Source organism: Eptesicus fuscus, chromosome 24 (genome assembly GCF_027574615.1).
Source record: "Eptesicus fuscus isolate TK198812 chromosome 24, DD_ASM_mEF_20220401, whole genome shotgun sequence".
NCBI lineage: Eukaryota > Metazoa > Chordata > Mammalia > Chiroptera > Vespertilionidae > Eptesicus > Eptesicus fuscus.
Window position 1 is genome coordinate 6,892,062 of NC_072496.1, and position 24,516 is coordinate 6,916,577.

Genomic DNA, 24,516 nt, shown 5'->3' on the forward strand with positions numbered 1-24,516 from the left:
TCCTATAAAGAAAAGCGTTGCCCTACCAACCGGTGACCCCGAAGTAGCCCGGACAGGAAAGGCGGGATGCATGCGTGATTCTTTCCCTTTCTCAATTGTCAGAACGCCCTGGTCATGAAAAACGTGGTTAAAATATTCTCTGTAGGTGTTTTCAGAAAAACCACCCTCTGAGGAGCAGAACAGGAAGAGTGTGGGTATAGACCAAGCACTTGGCTTTGGAGTCCACCAGGCCTGCTGGGACCACACAGGGCTCTAGGGGGCAGCAGAGACCACCAGCTGCTGGCCCGGAGCATCCCGGCTTTGATACCATTACAGACGCCTGACCACCGACCAGACCCACCGCTGCCGTCAGCTCGCTAGAATCTCAGCTGACCTGAGAGGCAACATCCGGGCATGGCCGCAGGGAGGGGCAGGGCTCTCTCTGGCCCCGTCCTGGTTCCCAGCAGTCCTGGTTCCTCTCCCACCCCATCCATCCCTCTTGAAGATGGAAAGGACCCCTATTCTGATCTTGCTGTGTAGCTTTCCTTTTTTTGGTGTGTCTCTATGGATTTGCCTATTCCGGATGCTTCCTACAAACTGGGACCAGACCCTGTGAGGCCTTCTGCAATGGCTTCCTCCACTTAGGGTTCATCCGGGGGTACCCCGTATCAGGACTCCATTCCTTTTCATGGCCGCATACTATTCCACTCCGTGGCCGCACCACATCTGTCTATCTATCCGTCCGTCCACCGATGGCTGTTGGGTTGTTTCCACGTTCGGGCTGTTATGAAGGATGCTGTCACGTGGCTTCGAGGACAGGTCTTCCCATCCCGGGGAGTGGCACGCTACCTGCCGTTCCATTTTGAGGGGCTGCGGGTGCCTCCCAATGTCTTCCCTTCCCACCAGCCATGCCTGAGAACTCTGCCGTACCCTCGACCTTGGCTTCTTCTCCCGCTCGCCTTAGGATTCCGGGATGGGAAGACCCGGGCGTGAGAATGCTGCGGCCGGCTCTCCCGCTCCCTTTCCCTCCGCTCTAGCCACGCGCGGCTACAACCCTGCGAATGAATGGCCTGCGACGCACACTCGGGCCTTCGGGGGATCTGTCTTCCTTGCTCAGGGGACGTGGAAGCCTTGGGGGGCTGACCCTGAATCCAGGGAAAGTGGTGCTGAGGTGGGGTCCCCAGAGAGGCCAGGGCCACAGCCAAGTCCTTCAAGATGCGTCGTCCTTGAGCCTCTGAAGGTCACTTCGACCTTGACTTTCCTTGGCCTGTGGCCACATCACTCCGGTCTCGGCCTCTGCGGTCTCGGTTTCCGCCTTTTGGTCTGTCTTCACATCTCCCCGTGCCTCTGTCTTAGGAGGGCATTTACGATCATTTAGGGCCACCACCACCCCCCCCCCCGCCCCCATTTCAAGGCCCTGAACTTCACATATCTGCAAAGATCCCTTTTCCGAACAAAGCATTGCTTACAGCTCCCAGAGCTTAGGACTCATTGGTCTGGGGACCATTTTCTTTCTTTCTTTTATTTATAATATATTTTTATAGATTTCAGAGAGGAAGGGAGAGGGAGAGAGAGGATAGAAACATAAATGATGAGAGAGAATCACTGATGGGCTGCCTCCTGCATGCCCCCCACTGGGGATTGAGCCTGCAACTGGGGCCTGTGCCCTTGAGCGGAATTGAACCCGGGCCCCTTCCGTCCGCAGACTGACGCTCTATCCACCGAGCCAAACCGGCCAGGGCTGGGGGGCCGTTTTCCAGCTTGCCACACACGACGACGGTTCAGAAATCGCCGAGGCGGCCCACGTCCTTGGGGTAGACCAGGCCTAGGAGATGGGAGCCCCGAGAAAAGGGATGGATTTGAGGTTCCCAGGCCTCCTCTGTCTGGTCCTGGTCCCCGAGGATAGGACAGCTGACGTGTCCTGAGCGCTCCTCACCCACTAATCTAAGCCCAGGACACACCCTGTCCCTTCCCTCCTCCTAACAACCTGGTGAGGTGGGCCCTGCTATTATCTGCCGTTTTGCTGATGAGAAAACTAGGGGGAAGGGAGGCTGAGTCACTCGCCAAAGGGGATGCCCACACCTCCTGCAGGGCGGGCCCCACGTCCCATCCCGTTGGGTACAAATCACCCCTATTTGTACCCGCCTAGCAAATATGGAACCACACTTTCCAGAAAGAAAGGGGACCCCCCCGAACCCCTTGCCCCCCTTCTTCTCAGAACCACGGCTCCAAAGTCTTGGTGAGTCCCAGCTTCCAGCTATCAGACAGCTTCTCGACTTAACCCTGGGGGGGGGGGGGGGGGGGGAGGAGGCACGCAGGGCCTGCAAAGAGGGGGGGCAGCTGGGATCCTAATGCATCTCCCAGGTTAGCGGCCCGGGAGGGGCCCTGGAAGTCCCCCAGCCTCCAGGTCTCGGGGGAAAGGCCGGCAGGGAAGGCGGGCATGTTCCTGGGTACTGTGGGCACCTGTGTGCGCCGGGCCATGACTCACGTCAGTCCGGAGCGCCTCGGGGGAAGCGTCTACCAGCTCCACCTCCCTCCACGCTGCCTTATAGCTCCCCTCCCGGCGGGGCCGCCTCGGAGAGCTCGGAGCAGCCCTGCCCTCCGGTCCTCCCCACGCAGCCCACCCCCGGCCAGGCCATGGCAGCTCCGGCGGCCCCGGTGTCCGGGCAGTGGGCGGCAGCCGCATGTCTTGGCTCCAACCAGAACGCCGTGAAGTACTTGGGCCAGGACTTCGAGACGCTCAGGCGGCAGTGCTTGGATTCAGGGGTGCTATTTAAGGACCCCGAGTTCCCAGCGTGCCCGGCGGCCTTGGGCGACAAGGATCTTGGACCAGGCTCCCCCCAAACTCGAGGCGTTGTCTGGAAGCGGCCGCCGGTAAGGAGACGGGCAGGATGGAGGGCTCTCGCTTCAGGGCAGAAGCAGTTGAGGGAGAAGGCGGGGCTCTGGATCCTCAATTCCTAGACCCTATAGTTCGGAACCTCTTTCCCTTTAACAATCTTTTTTTCAGAGGCGTTGGGACCAGACGAGTTAGATTTGAATCCTGGCTCTGCCTGACTGGTCTTGGACACATGACCTCTGTGAGCCTCAGTTTTCCCATCTGTGAAATGGTGCCAGTGGCACCTTGAAGCTCAGAGCATCGTGCCTGGCCCACCACAGGCACAGACCGCGTGGTCGTGGCTGCCTGGGCCCCTGGGGGACAGGCCAAGGCTAGATGTAGCCGTTGGTGAGGGGTAAGTGGTGACATGGTTGCTGAAAGGGCTGTTCAAGGTCAGGAGCTGGGTCCCTGTTCCATCAGGGCTGCTGAGTGGAGAGGTGGGGGCTGCGGGTCTGCGATCGCAGCTGGAACTTGGGGCCTCCTGAGTGCTGTCACTGGTATCACCCCAAACTCAAAAGGCAGAGACTGGAGAACCATCCCCCCACCCAAATCCATGTCCGTGACCTACCGCGACGGGACCCTTGTCACGTGATGTGCCCTCAGGGGTCGGAGCCCCCTCTGCAGGGCGGATGTGAGAACTGAGACTGTTCGGCGTCTGCCACGTAAAAAGGCTCATCAGAGCACGTGCTCCGGGGCCTTGGGCCAGGGAGCCTTTGTCTTCCAGAGCATGATGGGAAAGTCAGGCCGTGGGACCCGTTTTCTTGGCCCTGGATGGCAAGGGGGGATGAGAAGATAGTTCTTTGGATGTGGCCCAATCCTGCCCCTTCGTTTTCATTCGACCAGTTCTGCCCAACAGTTCCACCTCTGAGGGTCACTCCTTTGCCTGCCTCTCCCCCGCCCACCCCGGTCCGTCTGCCCTCCCCTCTTGAAACACACGGCATTCCTCAGGGATGTTGGCAAAATCAAGGTTGGGAATCCTGGTTTTATATTCTTCCTTTCTTTTTATAAACTGGGGATTTCTTTATTTCATTTTTTCCCATCCCTCTATCTGGTGTTTTTATATTCTTGTCTCAAGAGTTGACAGCTACATTTCATTTCAACAGACAGTATTTTTAGGCCTCTGTGGTTTTTTTTCTTTAAAGACTAGTTTATTGATTTTTATTTATTTTTTTATTTTTTAAAAAAATATTTTTATTGATTCTTTACAGAGTGGAAGGGAGAGGGATAGAGAGAAACATCGATGAGAGAGAAACATCAATCAGCTGCCTCCTGCACACCCCCACTGGGGATGTGCCCGCAACCAAGGTACATGCCCTTGACCAGAATCGAACCCGGGACCCTTCAGTCCTCAGGCCAACACTCTATCCACTGAGCCACCCCGGCCAGGGCGAGGCCTCTGTTTGTGTCAGGCATGGGCTCTGCACTGCTGGGAAGGCGGTGGGGCAGGTCCATTGCTGCAGACAGACTCTGGCGCGGGGGTTGGAGGAAGCGGAGGGTCCTGACAGAGACAGGCCAGGGCCGGTCTAACGCGCTGGGAGCAATGCTTGCAAGTAGCCTTGGTCAGCGAGAAGGTGCGATTGCAGTGCCTTCCTGCCTCGGATCCCTTACCGGTGCCCGCGTTTCCCTCGAACCCATTCACCAGAGGCCGAAGCAAGCAAGGCCTGAGTCATGGGTGTTTACGGAGTGTGCTGAGATCCTTACCTGAGTGATCGTCAGCATTACTAATGACAAGATGTGGTTGTTATTCAGGAAGAAATAAAAACAGTGTCCCGTGTGTGTGTGTGTGTGTGTGTGTGTGTGTGTGTGTGTGTGTGCGTGTTTATGTGTGGGGTGTGTGTGTGTATGTGTGTGAGAGTGTGTGTGTGTATGTGTGTGTGTGTGTGTGTGTGTGGCCTCCCGGCCTCTTTTCAGCCTCTTTGGCTGCCAAACTGCTTTGTGTCTCCGATCCGAGTTCCAGTAGAAAGTCAGCCCTGGAGAGAAGACTTCTGGAATGTTCTTCCGGCCTAGGCTGAGATGCCATCTCCTCACAAAGCTGGGGACGCCCTGTGGCCCCCGGGAGATTCATCACGTATTAGTCATGATGTCCCCGGGTTGTTTTTTTCCTGGGTCGGGGGAGGTGGTGCGTTTTGAAACCTGCTAAGAATAACACGCAGTAAAATGAGCATTCCGCCGACGTGTACCCCGCTCAGCACCGTTCTGCTGATCACACACCTCGCAGCGTGTTTCTGGCCTTTGCAAACCACTCTGTCTTCTAAACCGAACTCAACACGTTCGCAGAACTCGGCAGGCTTCTCGGCCACGCGTCGAATGAGCTCATATCGCGCGGACAGTGGGACAGTGGGACGTGGGTAACGGACTGGCCGGCTCAGGCGAGCGAGCGACTTGGGACGCGTCAGCGTGTTCCACAGTCGGGAGCCGAAGCCCGGGGTTTGGGCGATGTCGCCGAGAGCGGATGCTTCGGGCAGGCGGTTGCCGCGGGAAACGGGGTCCCTGCAGAGGGCGGAGGCCTGGCCAGGGGTTGCCTGATTCGTAGGGGGGAGTGGAGCTGAGGAACCCTTGCAGGAGACTGGGGACACCTCGGGCAGGTGAGGAGAGGACGAGAGATGATCTCCTAGGTCCGTGGTCAGCAAACCGCGGCTCGCGAGCCACACGCGGCTCTTTGGCCCCTTGAGTGTGGCTCTTCCACAAAATACCACGGCCTGGGCGAGTCTATTTTGAAGAAGTGGCATTAGAAGAAGCTTAAGTTTAAAAAATTTGGCTCTCAAGAGAAATTTCAGTCGTTGTGCTGTTGATATGTGGCTCTGTTGACTAAGGAGTTTGCCGACCATGATCCTAGGTCGCTGTGAAGTCTGACTTCAGGGACTCGGAAGCCGTTTTGACCCCTGCGGCCACCACCGCTGGGCATCTTATGACGTGCGTTTTGTCTCCAATTGCTTTCAGGAACTGTGCCCCAGCCCCCAGTTTATCTCCGGGGGAGCCACGCGCACGGACGTTTGCCAGGGCGACCTGGGTGAGTAGCCGGGCCTGTCCTGTTTGTTCTGAGCAGGGCGGGTGTGCGTGTGCCACGCGTGACGTCAGATTAAGCTGTTAGACGTGACTGCCTGTAGTTGCCTTTAAGTGGGCATAATTTGCCCTATAAAATGGCCCTGTCTCTACCATTAGGGACTGCCGTAATAGATGCTTTTATAATGAGTAAGGAAGCAGGGGTGCCCTCTTTCCAGCCAAGCTTCCTTTCACGGGCCTGGGATCCTAGGACTAAGGAGCTATCCCCCTCCCAGCCTCTCATATTCCCTCCAATCGGGTGCAGTTACGCGTCGGAAATCATTTATTTTTGTTCTGTACGTTCTGGCCTCAAGGGTCAGACCCCCCAGGTTGTCCGTGGTAGCAAATGGGTGCGCCTGACCTTCTAAGCACTCCTGATCCCAGGCCCTCCTGGTCGAGGGGGACAGCGTGGCTCTGACTTAGATTCGCTGGGATTCTAAACCGCCGCCATCCAGGGGCAGCCACTACATACGGGACAGGAAAGGAGAGCATCGAGGAGACAAATCCCACTGGCTGAAAGGCAGTAAAACAACCCAAATCTCAGCATCCATCGGGACCCGATAACCTTCATCTTTTGGGGGGGGGTCCACCCCCCTTTTCCCTCCTGGTTCTAGCCAGGAAAGTATCTCCAATCCGCTGGAAACCTTTGTGATTTGGAAGGTCACAGGGCACCTCATTTTAAATGCCTCCGTGTTCTCTCCTTTGAGTCAGAGCTCAGAGCCCCCGCAGGGCGAGCAGTGAGCAGGGAGAACGCGTCAGGTGCCACCTAATTTCCCACGTGGCTCAGGGAAGCCCAACTTCCCGCCGAGGCTTTTAGCAGCTCCTCGTTAGTGACGGGTAACTTAGTACCAGGCATTTAATAAGTGTCGTCTAATTGATCGGCTTGGGTAGCTCCTCCCTGGATTCGTTATAAGTCAGCAAGGAGGAAAGAGGGCTTCCGGAAAGAGGCCTGAGCGTTACCATGGTGAGTGTGCGCTGCTGAGGGGTGGAGCGGGACGGAGCAAACGACCCAAACTGACTCCCAGCACCCAGCTCCCACCCAGGTCCGCGGGGCCTCGCCCGGGGGCCGCCCTGGGGTAGCCCAGCCATTGAGGTGGTGTTTTTGTTTATTATTATTATTATTATTTTTAAATATATTTTATTGATTTTTTACAGAAAGGAAGGGAGAGGGATAGAGAGTTAGAAACATCGATGAGAGAGAAACATCGATCAGCTGCCTCCTGCACCCCCCCCACTGGGGATGTGCCCGCAACCAAGGTACATGCCCTTGACCGGAATCAAACCTGGGACCTTTCAGTCCGCAGGCCGACGCTCTATCCACTGAGCAAACCCGGTCACGGCTGTTTTATGTTTTTTAAAAAAAATATATTTTATTGATTTTTTACAGAGAGGAGGGGAGAGGGATAGAGAGTTAGAAACATCGATCAGCTGCCTCCTGCACACCTCCTACTGGGGATGTGTCCGCAACCAAGGTACATGCCCTTGACCGGAATCGAACCTGGGACCCTTCAGTCCGCAGGCCTGACGCTCTATCCACTGAGCCACACCGGTCAGGGCTTGTTGTTGTTTTTTAAAAATCAGTATCATGGAAACCTCTTTTGAAGGTAATTAATTATTCATTAAACGTTTTTCAATGACAGTCGCCATCCAACATCACATCCGTTGCAGGTGCCCAGCCTCCTGGTTAGACATTGATGTAACGTACGAAGCGATCCCCCGACGTGTCCACCACCCGCCTGGCGCCGGGCGTAGTTATCACAATACGATTGGCCGTCCCCCCCGGGCTGTGCGCTGGGGCTCGTGGGGACCCATGGGGAGCCGGTGTGAGGAAGCGGGGGGTGCTGACGGAGCTGAGTCCCGTGGCCCTTTGGGTGCAAAAATAAGACAAGGTGCCGGAGGCCAGGGCGGACGGAGACGGAAATGGACAGAGGAGCTCTCAGAGCCATCGCTCGCCCGGGCCCGGGCTGGCACCCACACACGGCAAGGCGCACAGTTGGCACCTGTTCCCTCCCAAGTGGCCCGGCACGCCCCAACCCGCGCTGGGGACCCCGGGGCTTCCCAATGAGGGCGTCAGCTATTGAACAAAGGATGGTGGCGGGTCTCCATGGCAACACGAGGATGGCCTCCCAGCCTCGAACATATTAAGAGGCGAGGCGACGTGAGCTCAGATGCGAACATGCCCGGGAGCCCGGTGGGGTGGGGTGGGGTGTGGTGGGCAGAAAGCGAGGTTTTTTTCGGCTGGGAAAACACATCGTTACAGTGTCTGAGGGCAAACGGATGCGACAGGAGACAGGAAGGACGCAAAGCTCGGGGAGAGGGGACCCTGGCCGGGTCCCAGGGGGGCAGACGGCCGCAGAGAAAGACATTTCAACCAGCAGCCGGCACAGGTGTGGTGTGGGCTCACCAACAAAAGCAAAACAGACAGACAAACCCCACATAATTTCTCCAGAGACCGAAGGCGGACGCCCAGCAGCAGCTCAGCGAGGATCTCGAGGGTGTGAATCAGACGCCTGCAGAGCCACCGGCGGAGGGTCAGGCCCCCCAGGGCAGGCGTGGGCCGGAGGGAGGGCGGAGCCAGGCCAGCGGCGTGCGGGCTGAGACACAGGCCTGTTCCTTTCGGCTGGTGCAGCGCTGCCTGCCCAGTGATCGATGTCCTGGGCCTGGGAGGTTTCCACGTAAAACAACAAGAACACAGATTTTCTGGCTTCTCTTAAAAACGGCAAAACCTGGCCCAGATCCCTCGCTGCAGTCACCCTACACATACGGATTGAGCCCCCACTCTGTGCCAAGTCCTCTTCTAGGCCCCAAAGGTACAGCAGTGGGGTGGGGGCGGGGAGTCTTGGATGTCGTGGAGTCTACTGTTCCCCTGGGGAAAACAACCAACAAACAAATACGTGCGCCAGGTGGTGGTAAAAGCCATAGAGAAAGGGAAGCCACGTGAGAGGAGAGAGTGACCCGGGGGGTGGGGGTGGGGCTGGTAGAGGGGGGCCCGGGAGTTCCTGGACCCCGCAATGCCAGGATCACTGGGCTCTGGGCTCTGCTTTTAGAACGGTGGTAGCTCGCTCTACGCCGGCGCCGACGACACCGTGAGGGAGATATTCCGGGAAAGTGTGTTTGATTCTTCATTTACAGATACCACGGGGGTGGGGGTGGGGGTCACGTGGCGGTTTCAGGGCCGGCTCGTGGTGGGATGCTCACAGGATTGGGGACCGCGTGGCTGGTCAGACATGCTGCTTTGTCAGCATCAGGGATGGTTTCTTGCTTCTGCAGCCCCCTCTGCAGCCCTCCAAGACGGAGCCTGGGTACAACAAAGGGCCTCTGTCCTCTGGGCCGTGGGCGAAGGGCCCCGTGTGCCCGGAGCTGCCCCCCGGGTCTTGGCTGGGCTCCTGGAGAGGCGACGGGAGTGCTGAGTGGTCTGTTCTGTACTGTCGGGACCAGTGGCCCTCCTGGCTGACTCCGGCCACCTCCGTGCAGGGACACGGCATGTTCTCTCTCAGTGTTTGGGAAGTCACAGCCCGAGTTCTCGCTCCCCGGGGCCCGTCGTAACGGCGAGGCGTTCAGACCTCCCAGCTTTGACTGTCATATCCGGAGGGAATTTTTGAATTTAGAGATTTCTTTTTCTAAGCAAAGCCTGACTCGGGATGATTCCTTCTTGATTGACGTAGAGCTTTCCCCGACACGGAGCAGAGCGAGGAGGTCACTGTTAGGGGTGGGGTGTGTCCCTGTTTCCCGGAAACCGGGAAGCTCCTGCTGCCATGGGGCAGGGGGATTGGGGCGGGGGGAGGGAGCCAGGGGGTCACTGTTTGAGTGAAATAAAAAAAAAATACATCACTTTATTATCTGAACAAATATGAAACCCATTACGTGTGTAAACGAAATAAGGAGTGGGGAGAACGAAGCTCAGGTGGTCTCCCAACTTCCCTCGAGGTCAGTGACCTAGGAGGCCCCACCTCAGCTCCCTGATTGGCCAAACCTCACCCCCCCCCCCCCCCCCAGTCTTCCTTAGTGAGAAGCAAGAAATCCCATGAGTACCTGTGCCCCTTCACCTCTCCCCTTGTACCATCGGAAGGGGAACCTGGTGGGAGAGGGAGGTGGGGGGCAGGGCTGCCTTCCAGATTGTGTCTATGAGAGAGAGAGAGAGAGAGAGAGAGAGAGAGAGAGAGAGAGAGAAACATCCATGATGAGAGAGAATCATGGATCGGCTGCCTCCTGCACGCCCCACACTGGGGATTGAGCCCACCACCCGGGCATGTGCCCTGACCGGGAATTAAACCGAGTCTGCCTGGTTCATAGTCTTTGCTCAACCACGGGGCCACGCCGGCCGGAGTGGGTTTTCTGTTTCCTTCTGCATTTGCTTGGATCTCTGAGCTGACCGTTATTGAACCCTAGACTCTTTAACCTCTCGACTTTATTTCTTCTGCCTTGATTAGCGTGATGTAAGGCGAATCAATATCTCAAGGCCGTTTTAAGCAACGAGGCATCGAGGCTGTCATGCTGAGCTCTCAAACACAAAAGGGCAGTTTTTGAAACACACAGCCAACTTCCTGTCATCCAACATCACGCGGGCAAGGAACACACACACACACACACACATGCACACACGCACACACACACATCTTGGGCTGGCAAATAGATGTTTCCTCCAACCGAATGTCTTATCAGAGTTGCTAATAAGGAGCCAAAAAAGACATTAAAAAAATATATTTTTATTGATTTCAGAGAGGGAGGGAGAGGAGAGAGAGAGAGAAACATCAATGATGAGAGAGAATCATTGATCTTCTGCCTCCTGCACGCCCCTACTGGGGATCCAGCCCGAAACCCAGGCATGTGCCCTGGCTGGAATCCAGCCTGGGACCCTTCAGTCCCAAAAAGACATTTTGGATTTTGTTCTTTCCATTGCTTTCCGCTGGCTGAGTGCTCTGAGGATGTGAAATGGTTGGCATGCGGGGCGATCCAGAGGACCAGAGAAATCTCTGTCCGAGGACACGCCTTCCAACGCGGCGGCAGGAGCTGACTGCTGCCCATGACCTCGAGACACGGGGGGAGGAGAGAGTCGGGCTGGGAAGGGAGAGAAAGCAGGACCCTGCAGGCCTGGCCTGACCAGTGTCCCCACCACCCGGCGCAGGTGACTGTTGGCTCCTGGCGGCCATCGCGTCCCTCACCCTGAACGAGGAGCTGCTTTCCCGGGTCGTGCCCAGGGACCAGAACTTCCGGGAGGGCTACGCCGGAATCTTCCGTTTCCAGGTCCTGCGCGGTACTCGCCGCCCTTGACCCTCCCTTCCACCGTCCCGCCCAGATCTACCGAATCGCAAGCTCTGGGGTGGGGCCCGGGGGCCTACGTTTTCATGGGCCCTCCACACCCTCGAGCTTGCGATCCATCCAGTCACCTACACCAGCGGTCGGCAAACTGCGGCTCGCGAGCCACATGCGGCTCTTTGGCCCCTTGAGTGTTTAGCAAAGGCCAGCTTAGGAGGATCCTAATTAAGTTAATAACAATGTACCTACCTATAGAGTTTAAGTTTAAAAAATGTGGCTCTTCCACAAAACACCACGGCCTGGGCGAGTCTATTTGGAAGAAGTGGCGTTAGAAGAAGTTTAAGTTTAAAAAATGTGGCTCTCCAAAGAAATTTCAATCGTTGTCCTGTTGATATTTGGCTCTGTTGACTGATGAGTTTGCCGACCACTGACCTACACATCCCCCCCCCCGCCCCACACACACCGTCTCCCCCAGGCCTCAGGGCCTTGAGGAAAGGGCGGGGGAGTGAGTGGCAGGAGCTGTGGGTCCGGGTCACGCCCGGTTCCCACAAACGCAGACCCGGGACTCGATGCTTCCCGACTCCGTCAGCATCTCCCACATGTACGGACCAGTGAGACCCCGATCCTGCTCTTCAGGAGCTCGGAATCCACCAGAGGTCCAAGGCCTGAACACTGAGCCGCACAGAGGCTTCTCTGGGGTTCCCCCCGCCCCCCAGCTCTCCCCTGAGCGGCGCTGTGTCCCCCCCCCCCCCCCCGCAGTTCTGGCAGTGCGGCGAGTGGGTGCAGGTGGTGGTGGACGACAGACTGCCCACCCGGGACGGACAGCTGCTCTTCCTGCACTCCGCCGACGGCAGCGAGTTCTGGAGCGCGCTGCTGGAGAAGGCCTACGCCAAGTACGTGGGGTGGGGAGGCGCTCGGAGACCCCGCAGTCTTCCCGGAGGATCGCACCTGCCCCCTCGCCCCCAAACTCAAGGTGCCACGCCCAAGTCTTTCCCCGGCACCTGGTCCCCCATGCCCTGGACCAGGGGTCCTCAAACTTTTTATTTTATTTTATTTATTTTTTATTTTATTTTTTTTTAAAATTTCTTTATTGATTAAGGTGTCACATATTTGTCCTCATCCCCCCATTCCCATCCCACACCCCTCCCCACGGATGCCCCAATCCCCTGTTGAACTTAACCGTTGGATAGGCTCATATGCATGCACACAAGTCCTTTGGTTGATCTCTCCCCCCTCCCCCCACCCTCCCCTATCCTCCCTCTGAGGCCCGATAGTCCGATCGATGCCTCCTTGTTTCTGGTTTCCTCAAACTTTTTAAACAGGGGGCCAGTTCACTGTCCCTCAGACCGTCGGAGGGCCAGACTATAGTTTAAAAAAAAAAAACTATGAACAAATTCCTATGCACACTGCACGTATCTTATTTTGAAGTAAAAAAAACAAAACGGCAAAAACACCCGCATGTGGCCCGCGGGCCGTAGTGTGAGGACGCCTGCCCTGGACCCTCGGTGACTGAGAGAGACAGAAACTCGGGCTGGGCGTTGGCTCGCTCAGCGCTGTCCCCAGGAACGTGTGAATGGGGGGAGCCACGGCTACCTGAGCTTTCTCTGCTCTGAAACCCCACGGGCCGTGTGTAGGCCCACGTGGATTTTGAAAAGGATGATAAAGAGGAAGAAGAAAGTGAATGTACTCAGATACCAAACTCGCCAGAGTCTATTGACGGCCGGTTCAGCCGTCCTCCTCCCCGCTGGCATGCGGCGCTCAATGCCTTTTTCTGGGTTCCTTCAATTAGCTTCCCTCACTGGCACCCTCTTCTGTGACCCCGGCGCCTCTCCGGCCGTGTTCCGGCAGCAGGTCCCTCGGGGTGCCTCTCGGCCTTGAGGGAGGGTCCCCCTCGTCCCTATTCGTGCCCCCCAACCCTCAGAAACCCAAGAAGCGAGGGTCAGCTTTGGAAAGGCGACGCTTGGCAAAGGGTGTGGCCTGGGGGGAGGTGGTCTGGGATGCATTCCCGGCAAGGTGCTGAGTTGGCCACGTGGAACGGTGGCCCAGCGCCTTCCCGGGCCCCAGCCAGATCGGCAAGCCTCCTCTGTTAACCTTCAGACCGAGCCACGTCCCAGCATCGGCCTCCCCCTCGCCCCTGCCGCCCCACGGCCGCTCCCTGGGGTCGCTCAGGGCTGCGGACGGTGCGCGCCTTCTGTCCTTTTCAACAGGCTCAACGGCTCCTACGAGGCCCTCGCCGGCGGGTCCACGGTGGAGGGGTTTGAGGACTTCACGGGCGGCCTCTCTGAGTTTTTTGACCTGAAGAAGCCACCGACCGGTCTGTTCCAGATCATCCGGAAGGCCCTCCGTGCGGGGTCCCTGCTGGCCTGCTCCATTGACGTGAGCTCCCCTCCCCACGAGTGGCCGGGGTGGGTGGGGGGGGACGGGGCGGGCCTGGGGCCAGAGCCGAGCCTGGGACTCCATGGGCAAGCTCAGTGGCACCTTCGTGGTCCCAGCCCGTGGGAACTGGTTCAGCCCTAATGAGTGGGTAGGACCTGGGGTGGGTCTCACTGTGGGAGCCCCAATTTCCCCTCACGGGCGGAGCCCCTTGGGTACCATGGAAATGGCCCCAAGAATGCAGCCTCGAGCCCTGGACCCTAACCCTACTCGGCTGTGCCTTGTTGCGAAGTAATTTTGGGATTTGGGGAAGCAGACAGGATGATGGACAACTGGATGGACCTGGAAAAAGCGAGAGGTTCTGAAACCAGGGGCCACTCCCTGGCGGGGGCGTGGCTGCATGGATGCCAAGGTGGCATGGAGACCCAGCCGCGGGGTCTGTGACCACCTACCTGCTCCCTCTCTTTCTCCTGCTCACCTGGTGGCCTAGGCCCGTGGGTGACACGTCGCTACGGAGATCCTAGCGGGATATGTGTGTTTCTGGTCGGGGTGACATGGGGCAGGGGGTGGGGAAGGAGGCTGTGGAACAGGGAGGACGCTGGGAAGCTCAATCCGTGAAAACAGTGAGAACCAGGACTCGCCCAGGGCAGCCGTCCTGGGTCATTATCCCTCCTGCAGGCAGCGGGATGAATGAGTTCCCGGTTCCGTGACATGTTAAAGGCTTGGCAGCCACACAGCACGCTGCCTGGAAAGGCAGGTCTAATAAAAGGGGGGTCGCATGGAGAGGTTCCATTTACCTGTACCCCCAGCCCCACACCGAGGCCCCCGGGGCTGGGTGGCGTTGTCCTTGGGAAACATTATAGGACCAGCCCCCACAAGGTCAGGGGCGGCCGCCCTGAGTGGACTTGGTTCCCGACGCAGGTCTCCAGCGCGGCCGAAGCGGAAGAAATCACTCGCCAGAAGCTGGTGAAGAGTCACGCGTACTCGGTCACGGGGGTCGAGGAGGTAACGCCGGGCAGGGGGAGCGCGAGGGGGATGAGTCGTGACGTTGACCATCAGTCCAGGGCGTCCCTGAGACGGGGGGTGGGGTGGGGAGGGAACCCACCTGGTGGAGGCCTCTCTCTGGCTGCACGGGGCCGTGGACACCACGCGTGTGCGGTCAGCTCTCGCTCGATACGAGGACCCTGGAGCTCATGTGGGTTCTGACTAGATGCAGGCCCTCCTCCGAGACGTGGATTCTACTCCCATTCCAAGACGTGCTCGTGCAGGTCAAGTAGTGGAAACCCACAGGGTCGCCAAAGAGAGCAAAGGCGGTGAAACCGGCCCTGCCTGCCAGGGTCTTCCTCACGCTCCGGGCCAAGGGGAGAGCGAGGGCTCTACTTTTCATTATTTTTATTTACTACTAGAGGCCCGGTGCACGAATTCGTGCACCAGTGGGGTCCCTTATCCTGGCCTGTGGGATCGGGCCGAAACGGGCTCTCTGACATCCCTGAGGGGTCCCGGATTGCTAGAGGGTGCAGGCCAGGCTGAGGGACCCCACCGGTGCACGATCGGGGGCCAGGGAGGAACGTGGGAGCTTGGCCAGCTGGGAGGGATCTTGGGAGGGCTCTAGGTCGTGTCTGGCCTGTCTTGCTCAGTCTGAATCGGCCGGACCCCAGCAGCAAGCTAACCTACCAGTCGGAGTGTCTGTCCCCTGGCGGTCAGTGCACGTCATAGCAAGCGGTTGAGCGGTCTTAGCATATCATTAGCCTATTACGCTTTGATTGGTTGAACGGACGACCAGATGACCAGACACTTAGCATCGTAGGCTTTTATTATATAGGATATTCTGCCCACACCCAAAAAGGATTTGATGTGGTTTACAGTGAAAGCCACATAGACACAGTCGGACCACAGCTAAGGTATAAAAGTACACCAGACCACCTAGGCTAAGATGTAGGCTAAAAGCAGTGCAACAACGGAGAAATGAATTTTGCTTTGAGTTTCCTGATGGCCAAGGCGAAAAGGAAAACAACTGGGAATCTCCACCGTTGCTGTTTATTAAAACGGCGTGGGTGTTCATGACACGTGTTTGTGTCTCATGAATATGCTCTTTTTTAAAAAAAATATATTTTATTGATTTTTTTACAGAGAAGAAGGGAGAGGGAGAGAGAGTTAGAAACATCGATGAGAGAGAAACATCAGTCAGCTGCCTCCTGCACACCCCCTACTGGGGATGTGCCCACAACCAAGGTACATGTCCTTGACCGGAATCGAACCTGGGACCCTTGAGTCCGCAGGCCGATGCTCTATCCACTGAGCCAAACTGGTTAGGGCATGAATATGCTCTTTAATCAAGCCGGTTCCCAGGTATGAATACGTGTAAACCTTGGGCTGAGGCATGACGGAAGATGATAGAGGGAAGTAAGACACTGAAGACCCACAGTTTGTGGCATGGGTGTGGGGCTCACAGTGACTGGTGAACAGTAGGCGAAGAGAGGGGTGTGTGGACTTTGGAGTATGGATTTTGGAGACAGACTGCCTGGATGCCTGACCTCCAGGTCCTTCTTAGTAACTAAGTCATCCTGGGTCCCTAAACCTCTCTGCGTCTCGGATCTTTGAGCTGTAAAATGAAGATAATAACAGACCCATGCCCGGCCGGCGGGGCTCAGTGGTTGAGCGTCGACCCATGAACCAGGAGGTCATGGTTTGATTCCCGGTCAAGGGCACATGCCCGGGTTATGGGCTCCATCCCCAGTAGGGGGCGTGCAGGAGGCAGCCGATGGGTGAGTCTCCCTCATCATCCCTGTTTCTGTCTCTCCCCTCCTCCTCTCTCTGAAATCAATAAAGTAAATAAACAGCCCTGGCCCGTTTGGCTCACTGGATAGAGCGTCGGCCTGCTGACTGAAGGGTCCCGGGTTCGATTCCAGGCCAAGGGCATGTACCTTGGTTGCGGGCACATCTCGAGTAGGGGGTGTGCAGGAGGCGGCTGATCGATGTTTCTAACTCTCTATCCCTCTCCCTTCCTCTCTGTAAAAAAATCAATAAAATATATTTTAAAATAAATAAATAACAGACGCAGCTCACAGGATTGTCGCGAGGTTTAGGTGAGGGGCTAGGGCATTTGGGATGCCTGGCCCACAGAACACGCCCCGTAAATGCCAACTGCTGGGTGCGGAGTATTAATTGGAAAGGCATTTATTACCACTCGGTCTCATATATTAAGAACGGCGTCGGCTATAAAACCTAAACCCAAGTGAAAGGAGACATAAACTTGTGTTTGGGCTGGATTTATTATTTACGCAACCAAATGGCGAAAAACAGAGCGGCGAGCCCAGTCCCGGGAGGGCTCGTTAAAAGCCAGGGAAAGTGGGGCTGTTCGGGGACATCGGAGAAACGGGGTGCAGCTCAGACGTGCAGACACGGGTGCAGGGCCGCCGGGGGCCACCGCTGCCGTGGCTTTTGCAGGTGGATTTCCGGGGGCGCCCGGAGAAGCTGATCAGGCTCAGGAATCCGTGGGGCGACGTGGAGTGGACGGGCGCCTGGAGTGACAGGTAGGCGCTGTCCTCTCCCCCGCCACCCCCCACCCCCGGGCGGGAAAGTCGTGCAGAGACACAATCGTGATGACACGGGCGGCGTAGTGCGTTCCCCGTACTTCCCATCCTCAAGTCACGCAGCCCGTTCAGAAAAGGGTGGCAGATGGCTCCAGCCTGGGGAACGCCGAGCAGACTCCCCCACTCTCCTCCCCACTCCGAGCCGGAGTCTTTGATGCTGGGTCTCTGCTTGGCGTTTGCGAGTCCGGCAGCTCCTTGCTGCAGCGCTGGTCCGTCCCCCCGCACCCCCACCTCCGCCACCCCACACAACGCGGTGACCCGAAGGTGAGATCTGTCCGTCCCCATTGGATCCCGTCCACTCCGCAAACCCTGGCCACGTCGACAAAGGCCAGAGCCCTGGGCGCCAACAGGAAATGACCACTTAGAGAGTGAACTCCATCCCGGGGACCAGCTGGCCGCAGCGGGCAGTGATGGATGGAGTGGCCGCGCTCTCCTGAGCTCCTGACGGCCGGGTATTGATCTCGCCCGCAAAGCCATTATGACCACAGAGGCCCCTCTGGGCCAGGGCTCTCCGCTGGGGAGGGGAAGTCAGTGTGAGGTGGTGGCTGGACTGCGAGGGTCCCCGTGGTGTCCCCCGACTGCTGTGACCTGGGATCGAGGTTCCCCGAGGGTGTTGAGCATGTGGAAGGGTTTCCTCCTAGTCACCACTGCTGGCCCGGGGGGGGGGGGGTAGGGGGGGCTGTGTGGGTGGGGGGGTGGCTGTCACTGGGAAAGAAAATTGCCAGTGACATTGATGAAAAGCCAGCAGAAATGGGAATGGTCATAGTAATAACCCGCTCCCAACATACTCTTTTTTCTTTAAAAAATTTTTTTTAATTGATTTCAGAGAGGAAAGGGAGAGGGAGAGAGAGATAGAAACATCAATGATGAGAGAGAATCATTGATCAGCTGCCTCCTGCACGCTCCCTACAGGGGATCGAGCCCACAACCCTGGCATGTGCCCTTGACCAGAATCGAAGTCCGCAGGCTGACGCTCTGTCCACTGAGCCAAGCCAGCTAGGTCCCAATGCACTCTTTAAAAAAAAAAAAATATATATATATTTATTGATTTCAGAGAGGAAGGAAAGGGAGAGAGAGATAGAAACATCAATGATGAGAGAGTATCATTGATCAGCTGTCTCCTGCATGCCCTCTACTGGGGATCGAGCCCACAGCCCTGGCTTGTGCCCTTGACCGGAATCGAACCCAGGACCCTTCAGTCCGCAGGCTGACGCTCTATCCACTGAGCCAAGCCAGCTCGGGCCCAATGCACTCTTAAATCCCGTGTGTACCCAGGTGCTATCCTTAACACCGTGATGCTACTAGGGCTTTGAAGGGAACTTGATTGCATTTAATCACACATTGTTGCACAGCTCAGAGCTGCAATACGTGCCTTCATGTTTGTGACATGAAGAAACCCATGTCTGCCCTAACCGGTTTGGCTCAGTGGATAGAGCGTTGGCCCGCAGACTAAAGGGTCCCAGGTTCGATTCCGGTCAAGGGCATGTACCTTGATTGCAGGCTCAATCCCCTGTAGGGGCTGTGCAGGAGGCAGCTGATGGGTGTTTCTCATCCATGCTTCAAACTCTCTACTCCTTTCCCTTCCTCTCTGTAAAAATTAAAATAAATATTTTTTAAAAAGAAACATAAAGAAACGCGTGTCTGCAGGGCCCAGGCTCGGCCTCCTATATTAAAGACTGTTCATTTGACGGCCTACGATTGAGCAAAACCCCAACCCCAATTCCACCAACTGCCCTGCAAGAATGCCATGGCCGAAGGAAATTGAAACCCCTTTGGGGTGGCGGGCGCTGTGTCACTGAAGTCCCATCTTGAGGCTCACCCCAAAGTCTGGTTAAATTAAAAAAAACGTTTTCCCAAAAAACAACTGGGAGATTTACATCGGATCTGGAATTCTCCAGCGTGCCCCCCAATCTTTGTTTATAACAAGCCCCTCCTGAGATTTGGTTCTGATCTAATTAGCGTTTCGATGAATCAAAGAGACCCCGGGGCTCTCCTGCCTGACCTCTGGGGGCTCTTCGAGGCTGCACGTGGGTGCACCCCAGCTTCTAAGCTGGGAAGGGAGGAGTTCACATTTTGGTGAAATCATTCAGGAAAGAGATTTTTTTTTTTTAAAAGATGGATCTTGATGTTACTCCATTATTTAGACAGTGGGTGCATATTTCAGGAAAACCTACCTTTGTGAAGGTCAGGGAGCTGGGTGACATCTGAGCAAAGGCTGTGGGTATTGCCACAGAAAGGCCACCTGCAGGCGGCCTCCCGGGGGATGTCACTCCAGGGAAATTGCTGCGCACCTGGCCTGGCTGTCAATCTTCAGGCTCAGGAAGGGGGCCAGGGCCGTGTGCCCACAATACCTTCACCCCAGACCTATCGAGGGGCCAGGGGGACAGCGTCCTCGTCGATACGGGTGGGCCTTCCTGTGACGGGCGTTCCCACAGCTCCTCTCTCATCCATCCCATCTCCTCTCTCGTCCATCCCATCTCCTCTCTCGTCCATCCCGTCTCCTCTCTCGTCCAGCCCATCTCCTCTCTCGTCCATCCCATCTCCTCTCTCACCCATCCCATCTCCTCTCTCATCCAGCCCATCTCCTCTGTCGTCCATCCCATCTCCTCTCTCGTCCATCCCATCTCCTCTCTCGTCCATCCCATCGCCTCTCTCGTCCATCCCATCTCCTCTCTCATCCATCCCATCTCCTCTCTCGTCCATCCCATCTCCTCTCTCGTCCATCCCATCTCCGCTCTCATCCATCCCATCTCCTCTCTCACCCATCCCATCCTCTCTCGTCCATCCCATCTCTTCTCTCGTCCATCCCATCTCCTCTCTCGTCCATCCCATCTCCTCTCTCGTCCATCCCATCTCCGCTCTCGTCCATCCCGTCTCCTCTCTCGTCCATCCCATCTCCTCTCTCGTCCATCCCATCTCCTCTCTCGTCCATCCCATCTCCTCTCTCGTCCATCCCATCTCCTCTCTCACCCATCCCATCTCCTCTCTCGTCCATCCCATCTCCTCTCTCGTCCATCCCATCTCCTCTCTCGTCCATCCCATCTCCTCTCTCGTCCATCCCATCTCCTGTCTATCCATCCCATCTCCTCTCTCATCCATCCCGTCGCCTCTCTTGTCCATCCCGTCTCCTCTCTCGTCCAGCCCCGTTTCTGGGCCTGGGGGCCTGGGAGTCAGCTTGCCCGGAGAGGGAAATTTGGGCGAGGCCATGGCATAATGTTCCTGCCACGTGTCTGGGTGACCCTGCCAGTGACCCTGGAGTCCATGTCCCCGGCCTCTGACCCCTCCCCACACTATGCACTCCCCCAACGCAGTCTGACCTGCCTCTTCCCCAGGCCTTTTTTGTTGTTGTTGCTTGTTGCTATTTTTTGTTCTGTATTCTATTTCTGGTCTTTCAGGGAAGTTTAGCTGCAGTAAAGTTCGCACTGCAACAACCCCTTCAGGAATGACCTCTGCTTCCTTTAAAAATTTAAAAAATTCTCCCTAGCTCAGTAGTTAGTGTTGGCCTGTGGACTGAAGGGTCGCGGGTTCGATTCCGGTCAGGGCACGTACCTCGGTTGCAGGCTCGATCCCCGGCCCTGGGACGATGTGACACATTGATATTTCTCTCTATCTCTGTCTCTCCCCCTCCCTTCCATTCTCTCTTAAAAAAAAAAATAAATCAATGGGAAAAATATCCCTGGGTGAGGATTAACAAAACAAAAATTTTAAAAAAATCATTTAATTCCTCCCTTGCCCCCAGTGCACCGGAGTGGAATTACGTGGATCCCAGGAAGAGAGAAGAGCTGGACAAGAAGGCCGAGGATGGAGAGTTCTGGTGAGGAGCTGCCTGCGGAGAGCTGCTCGTAGTTGGGGATCACCCCCTGTTGGGATGTGGGGCGAATCCCTTGGGTGTTGCAGAAATTCGCCGCGGTTCCCGGCCAGGGCAGGGGGCCTTTCATCCGTCTCCCCCTTCACCCGGCGTGATTCTGCCTCTGAGCCGGGATGTCCAAAGCCTTGGCAGCTCTCACCTGCCTGCCTCCCCTTATCTTCCCAAAGGAACGAGCCATCCTCCCGGGTCTCTGACCTCAGGCTTAGCTTCCCGTCTAAGGGGGACAGGTCCCTGGCGGGTGGGCTCAGGCCGGTGCTCAGGACGTGGCCTGGCTCAGAGGACATCCGTGAGGATGAAGTAGGAGGGGCCTGGTTAGGGGGACCCCAGTTCACGCTTCATTCTCTTTGCTTGGCTGTTGAGATGTCCGAAGGCTCTGGTAGGTAAGAGGAGAAGCTGATGATGGTGAGGAGACGGGACCGCAGCCCCTGTGTTTGTGTCTGTGGGTTGTAGGAAAGCGGAGCACTAGCCCCGTGGCCCGTCCCCGGTGCCCAGGAGGCACCCTGCCCTCACCCCCCCCCTCCCCCAGCCCAGCCCTCCTGACGGAGCCCCCTCTGCCCCTCTGCCCCCAGGATGTCCTTTTCGGAGTTTCTGAGGCAGTTCTCCCGGCTGGAGATCTGCAGCTCGGCCCCCGACTCCCTGAGCCGCGAGGAGGCGCACAAGTGGGACCGGGTGCTGTTCGGTGGCCGCTGGGTCCGGGGCTCCACCGGCTGCCAGGACCCCCCAGGTGAGCGCGGGGCCGAGGGCCTCCCGGGCGTGGCCTCCCGAGGGGTCTATACAGGTTCATCTGTGGGCCATGCCTTTGCACTTGGTTCTCTGGCCTCTGGGCACCACTCAGGGCCCTGTTGCCCCCGGGGCTTGGTGGCCAGGACATGGGCTGGTCTCACCTGAGGCCCGACCTCAGCCAGTGTCATTCTCCAGCTTCTGGTCTAAACTGTCCCTGCTTCCCCCCGCCCCTGCTCCTGGCCCCCTGCCCCCTGTCCCCTGTCCCCCGGGGATGTGCTTCTCCCCATTACTAACCACCTGGGCACCTGCGCTGAGGCCTCCGTCCATGCCCACCTGCCTAGGTGGCCGGTCCCCAGCCACTGAGCTGGGGACGCAGTGGCCGATGGCGTGCAGGGGGGTGGGGGGTGGGGGATACCTGCTGTTTCGATTGCCCACACCGGTCCCAGGGGCCATGTCTCATATTTGCACCTGAGCCCGAGGTGGAGGGGCCTGACCTTGGGGGTCGAGGATGGCCACGCAGGGCCCGGGAGTGGCCCTCTGGCTCTCACGGAGGCGCTGGCGCTCCCTCCCCGGTGGCCACGGTCTCTGCACGGACCCAGCTTATCAGGAAGGCGGGAAGCCGTCCATCCCCATGAGCGCTAATACACACATGTCCAGGCTCCTCCTAGGTCCCAGCCGCTGGGGCAGCCCCGGAGGAAGACACCCCGAAACGATGCACCCACGTCTCTCAGGAGAAGGAGGCGAATCCGATTCCTCCACTTCCCGCCTCCCCAGGCCCCCGCGCCCTCCCGGTGACGTGCTGCGGGGCTGGGCTCGGTGCCGTGGGAGCAGTGTTACAATAAAATCCCCCTTGAGTGCAGGCCTGGGTCTTTTTTAAAAAAATATGTATTTTTATTGATTTCAGAGAGGAAGGGAGAGGGAGAGAGAGAAACATCAATGATGAGAGAGAACCATTGACCCGCTGCCTCCTGCACGCCCCACACTGGGGATCGAGCCCGCAACCTGGGCATGTGCCCTTGACGGGAATCGAACCTGGGACCCTTCAGTCCGCACGCAGGCTGACACTCTATCCACTGAGCCACACCGGCTAGGGCAGGCCTGGGTCTTGATCAGCTCTCTCCTTCATCCCCATCCAACGCGGGGCTCGCATCCCCGGAGGCAGAGATGGGCGCCGAGCAGAGAGGGAGGGCGAGCGGTCCTTCCGGGCCCTGTCACTCAGCTTGCCAGCCGTGGGACCCTCCTGCGGGGGGTGTGGGGGGGTTCCTTTCCCTGAGCTTCCGTTTCCTAACGCTGAAACGGGGCGATCACCCCGCCTTCCGAAAGGCTTTGTGAACGGGGAGTGTTTTGCAAACGGCCTGCGTTCTTTTTATGGCTCCTTCGCATCCCCCTGTTCTGTCCAGGAGTAAACAGTGTCTGAGATGGCACTCAGGTTGCGTGTGGGAGGAATTAAAATATGCGCGCCATGAGCAGGCTCTTCGAGAGCGCGCAGGGACATTGGCACGGGTCTTTGGGAAGGCCAGAACCGTGGCGGGGCGGGGGGGCCCGGGAGGGGGCTCAGGTACCTGTATGCGCCAACTCCCCCTCCCCCCGCTCCGTCGGTGCCGCCAGCCAGCTGTCGGGAGGAGATGGATGGTCCCTGCCCTTCGGTAACGCTGTGAGTAGAGACGATGACAGAACTGCCTCCGTCTCCTCTGGCGCCAGAACGTATTTGGCTAAAACTCCGCACCCTTGTGCCCGAAATAAAGGAGTCGGGAAGTGGAGATGCTGGGAAGGCGGAGTTGACTAGGTGATCAGATCGTTAGGAAGAAAGTAATCATCAGTGGCTCTTGTTCACGGGGGACCCTTATTTGGGGCCTGCAAGCGCGGCCCCCTCCCCACGCCTCCTGCCCCCCGGGGCACGTTGTCATTGAACTTGGCCAGGCCCCAGCATGGGGGTGCCCGGCAGGCCCATCGTCTTCTGTTCTGCGCTGCGCTCGGCTGTGGCAGAATTGCTGTGTGTCTTGGGGGGACCCAGGTGACCTCTCTGTGCCTCGGGCTCGTGTCCTCCCTCCGCCGACAGATTACTTTTAAAAATCCCATCAGAAACAAGGCCGTCTCTTTCCATACCCAGAGGTGGTGGGACAGGGACCCTTCCTCATTGCCGTTGTTGTCCTCATGCGTTACGGAGTGACCTCCTCCGGAAGGGAGGGCGGCTCGTGGCGGGCTGCAGCAAACGCGAGAAAACAGGTGCCGTCGCGCAGCCCCCAGACTCCACGGCGACCTCCGGGAGGCGGTCAAGGTCACGGGCTATTCCGGGTCATCCCTAGCAAGTCCCCTCTCCTGCAAGAGCTCAGCGTCGAGCATTAGCTTCTTGCTCACATCCCCTGCGCACACAAAGCTTATCACGATTTTGCAGAACAGCAGAGGCAGCTTGGAGCGGGGCTGGCAGAGTCGAGCACACCGCCCTTCCCCAGCACGGGGCCTCCGCAGCCAGCCAGGCCCACAGAGACTGTGCGTGGCCTCGCTCCCGCCCCTCGCCTCCCTGGGGTGCCAGCTGCTCCCCTGAGTTGGGGCGGTGGGTCCCCAGAACAGAGTCTCCCCTCCCTCGCCAGCTGTGCTCGCGCTGCCTGGCCAGGCTGCCCGCCTTCTTCCCCCTCGAGCCGCCACGCCTCTCAGATGCCCGGTCTTCCCAGCTTTGGACGGCTTCGCTTCCTGCAGGCCCCAAGCCTGCAACCGGTTCTGGCTCCAGGACCCGCCATCCCGCCACACGGCAGCCCGCCGTCTCCTGCTCTTCTCCCATGGGGCCCCGTCCCTGAGCGACGGCGCCC

General features: G+C 57.7%; 1 protein-coding gene across 1 annotated transcript; it reads left to right on the plus strand.

Moving 5' to 3' along the window:
• Window positions 1–2,616: 2,616 nt before the first annotated feature.
• On the plus strand, window positions 2,617–22,416 carry LOC103293527 (calpain-8). The gene is made up of 10 exons (XM_054713040.1): window positions 2,617–2,853; window positions 5,795–5,864; window positions 11,022–11,140; window positions 11,912–12,045; window positions 13,360–13,528; window positions 14,447–14,530; window positions 16,973–17,058; window positions 20,858–20,932; window positions 21,556–21,710; window positions 22,367–22,416. Exons 1-10 carry the CDS (start codon window positions 2,617–2,619, stop codon window positions 22,375–22,377), a joined length of 1,140 nt encoding a protein of 379 aa, XP_054569015.1. The 3' UTR covers window positions 22,378–22,416.
• The last annotated feature ends 2,100 nt before the right edge of the window (window positions 22,417–24,516 follow it).